The 4,379-nt window shown below is 42.1% G+C and overlaps 1 protein-coding gene across 1 annotated transcript; it reads right to left on the reverse strand.

The window, feature by feature from the left end:
- Positions 1 to 1,993: 1,993 nt before the first annotated feature.
- On the reverse strand, positions 1,994 to 4,139 carry LOC104627588 (ribosomal protein S6 kinase alpha-2-like; the record flags this gene model as incomplete). Its single annotated transcript, XM_010295900.1, has 3 exons — positions 1,994 to 2,305; positions 2,724 to 2,861; positions 4,022 to 4,139. Coding segments are annotated over 3 exons (382 nt in total), but the record flags the coding sequence as incomplete, so codon positions are not given.
- Between the last annotated feature and the right edge of the window lie 240 nt (positions 4,140 to 4,379).

The raw sequence follows: 4,379 nt of genomic DNA on the forward strand, positions 1-4,379 counted from the left end.
GCAGCTTAGCCGGAGGAGAGAATGAGGGCTGCCGTGTACATAGCCACAGACACACACCTGCGCATGTTTGCGCACATCAGTCCAAGCCAATTCAGCCACTGTGTGAAGTTCCACAGCATTGTTTATTCTAGAAACGAGAAGGGCTTCAAGGAGAGCCGCTTTGCAGCAGTCCTCTGTGCACAGCACATAAACCTGAACGTTAAATATCGGTTTAAATTATTAAGAATAAATTTAAATTTAAAAATAGACTAATGCAAACAAACAAAGTTCAGTCAACATTGGAACAGAGCTAGTTTCAGGAAGCATATTGCTATAGCAAATGCAACTCCTTGTTCCCTTGGACACTATGAGGCAATGATCTGGTAATTCCAGTTCAGCACTGAGATGCACATACTACCCAGCAAGGAGAAGTTACCACCTCTAGCATATGGAGCTCCATGTTCACATTTTTCTTTTTTTTCCCATCACAACAGAAAAAAGCCAACATAGCACATTAGCTTTTCCCACAAAGCGCCTGAGATGACAAAATTTACTTGGAAAATAAAAATTGACAAAGCAGTACAAAGAAGAATCCTGGTCAGCTTGTGGCCAACATAAGCCAAGATGGGTAAGAAAAAGAATAAAAAAATACTTCACATCCGACACCACAAACCTTCCTCACTTTCTTTGAAATGAGGAATGAGAAAAAAGGTCCATTTTGCTGAGACTTGCAACAAAGTTTTCTTTCCCTGAACCTGGAAAATCCAGGTGTTAGGGTACATAACTTTTTTTATATGTATATAAATACACATGTACATATTTATATAAATATAAAACCAGAGCATCCTCCTGTTTCTCCTCATAACTTATTATTATTAAAGCTTGTAACAGAGTTAGCTGGACTCTTCAGAAGTGAGTGTGCACACACACGGCACAGGGAGTTTAGCTTTACTACAGCAGAACAGCCAGGCAGGGAGATGAAATGTTGGGTGACCAAAGTGGATTTGGGTGAGCAGCCAGGGAAGGGCAGGGACCAATGACTGGAAATGGCCTCGCTTGCTCCAGGGTGGCACTCTGGCCTGCCAGAGCCGGTCTCTGTGAGCAGACTCAGTGACGGCATGGGAGGAGAGCTGCACTGACCCACCCGGCCCCTCGGCAGCCCAGTCACCCACTCACCATCTTCTTTACCAGCCGCTGAAGAGGGACCATCCCTTGCTTTTAAAGGAAGTCCCAGACTGCCCTCCAAGCACATGCAAGCTAGTTCTCTTCAGCAGTACTTCGCACCACGGTGCCATAGGACTTTTTGCCTATTTTCCTCAAAGTGGCCTGCACCGCTCCCTGCCTCTCTTCAGTTCACCCTCACCTAGTCCTCCCAGACCTCCTGCTTGCTGGCAGAGACCAGACACTTTTTTCTCCCCCGATCCACAGGCTCCTACTCACACTATTTTACATCAATACTTTCCCACAGTCTTGTAAGACCCAGTAATTTCCTCAGAGAACCGAGTTTCTCAGAGGTTTTCTGCTCTCGGAGGCTGAGTAAGTCAGGGCTGGTGGCACGCACTCCTTGAGCGGTGCTGCCTTTGTTCCAGAGAGGGCAGGGGCAAAGTGCAAAAGATTTCTTGAAATCAGAAGGTATTTCCACCAGCACCAGCTCTCTCTCCTTCATGTTATATAGCACTTGTTTCAAGTAAGGTATTATTCATGTGTCTCTGCAGCTTTCATTCTTCCTGGGGTGAGTGGAGATCAGTAGATGTCTACTGGTGACCAGCCAAGCCACTTCATCATGATGCATCCTGGAACAGCTGAAAACATTCAAACCCAGCTGCATTCTTCATAGAAAAAAGTGCTTTTCTTGAGAAACAAAATGAAAACAGTGTTCCCATGGAACATACTAAGGACTCAAAACCAGTATTTCCTATGGTGGGAAGGATGGAGCACACCTACTTTATTTGGCTTTATCTCAGTAAGGAAACAGAGCTACTGGCAAAATTGGCACATCTTTGTGAAGTTGTTAAACTTTGGACCCTGGCTGGAATGTAAAAGAAATTATGGAGCAAAGGAGAACTTTGCCTTATGCTGGGCTTCTGCTAGTTCTGGCAATTTCATGTGCAGGTTGTCCAAAATAGTTCTGCTAGCCAAGTAAAGATGAATCTCTCAAATAATAAACTGTGGGTTTTCAAAGAGGCCTTTTGGGGCACTGCTACAACCTGGTAGAGGTAAGTCTTTTCATGCCCCGCCGCTGAGCCAGATTGGAGGACAATACAGGCTCCAGCCTTGGTGCCTGAGGTGCTCGGTTTAAAGCAAAGTAAGTGGCTGCCATTGCACCCTGTAAAATAGAAAAAGAGAAAAGAGAATTTTTTTTTCCTCAGCAAAAATGCTGGGCTGAAATTCAGTTCTGATGCTTTTCCCCTCCCTGTCCTAATAAGGAAATACAGTCCCCTGAAAAAAAATGGACATGCATGGATGTTTTCCATTAAATTATAACGTTTAGGCTGGCAGACAGCTGGGGTGTCCCTGATTCAAAGTGGTATGTGCGCAGAGTCCCACCAGGTCATTACAAGGCAGATGGAAGTTAAAAATATGGAGCAGGTGACAGGTCAAAAAGCTTTACTGTTAATATGGTGCCATATTATATTTGGCCTCTGTGGCAAATAATCTTCCCAATTCCTCTATCACTTTCCAGAATATTTACACAAATGACAGCTCATTCTGCAAGGAAGGAAGAAGCAGGGGGTTGGATGTACCTTCACCAGGTGAACATCCTGTCTGGTGAGTTGGTTTTGAGACAAATACTCCCTGTTCACTATCCATGGATGTCTTAGGACTTGGACTGCTGTGAGGCGCTGATGAGGGTCTACGTGAAGCATCTTTGACACAATGTCCTGGGTTTAAAAGGGAAAAACAGTCAAAGGGAAAAAGTAATTAATAGCAATGCAGGTTTTACTAAGATCTTCCCGGTGGCAGTGTCGTCACCAGCATGTCCAATGGAAAGAGGGATGTACTTTAAATATGTTTTATATTTTTTAAGTGGAAAGTCTGATCTACAAAATTTACAAATGTAATGTTCAACTCTTGACTGATAACCCAGTCAAAAGATAATGTGGAGAGTATTCATCTTATTGAGTGTTAATTATTAGTCCCCTTGTAGGAATGATAAACTCCACCTAAGAGAGGATGCCATCTGGAGGCATCTCTCCAGATGGCATCCTCTCTAGGAATTCCCTCAGAGTTTAGCCATTCAAGTGGCTAAAATTAAATTAGATTAGTTCTACCACATCTGAACATTTTAATTTCAAAACTGGACATCTGATAAAAAATTAATTGTGAGGCTCATAAGTGTTGACGGAAAGATGGCGAATTTACTAGGATGGCTTGCAGTTTTGTGATGGGATATTCTTCCATTGGATACTACTGGTTGCTAAAACTGAAATATCTTGTGGGAATATCTAAATCCTGTCAAAGTTTTTGATTATTGCCAGGCAATTGGAAGTTTGTCCTGTCCATCTTCTGACGGGAAGCTTTCCTGTCCATCTACATGTCCTATAGACTAGTGCACAGCTTGGTGCCCAAAAATCTCAGCATCAGATGAATTCTGTTATCTTGGGTTTTTATGCTTTGTGATAGATGAGCAACCTAAACGATGAATGGTAAAGGAATTAAAAATGCTAGTTTATAAACTGCCTGCTTCCGGTTAACTTTGAGGAGCAAAAAGGTGATTCACATATAGACCATGAATTTATGACATTGACCACCCTACACTTCTAAAAGTTCAGTTGCAACAAAAGAGTTCTGCACTATTTTGATGTTAAGAGTATTGACAATTGATGGTGCTATATTATGCCTTAGTTTAATGAAATAAAGTACCAAAATTCCTAACACACTATTGCATGCAGAGTAGTAGAAACATAAAGAAGGAAGCTTGTACTTCATAGGGCACCAAGAAATAACTCTTCTGACTATCTCTCTCTGAGGTTTGTTACAATTGCAGACTGCAAGCCCATTTCAGACAACAAGAAAAAAGTCTGAGAAAGTGTTTACTGACCTTTGCAGTATCAGATACTGAATCCCAGTTTCCTCCTGTAAGTGCATATTTGCCACTGCCAATCCTGGCCAGAATCTCCTCTGGGGTGTCATCTGGTCCATTTGCAAAAGGAGTGAACCTATTTAAAAAGAGAGGAAGAAATACAGTGCTATTTGCAAGTATATGATTTCTAGGGTCTAGTGCTAACTGCCAGCCATTACAAAAGGAATTTGGTTCCAGAACTGACCACAGACATCGCTGCTTCATTTTCACTCAAACTATACAGTCCGGTGGTTCCTCATATTAAGTTGTTCTGCAGAGGAAAAGACTGATTCCTTAATTGTTTTTTTTTTAAATTTTGTTCTGTTCTCATTTTTTA

This window comes from Phaethon lepturus, unplaced genomic scaffold, assembly GCF_000687285.1.
Source record: "Phaethon lepturus isolate BGI_N335 unplaced genomic scaffold, ASM68728v1 scaffold21681, whole genome shotgun sequence".
Lineage (NCBI taxonomy): Eukaryota > Metazoa > Chordata > Aves > Phaethontiformes > Phaethontidae > Phaethon > Phaethon lepturus.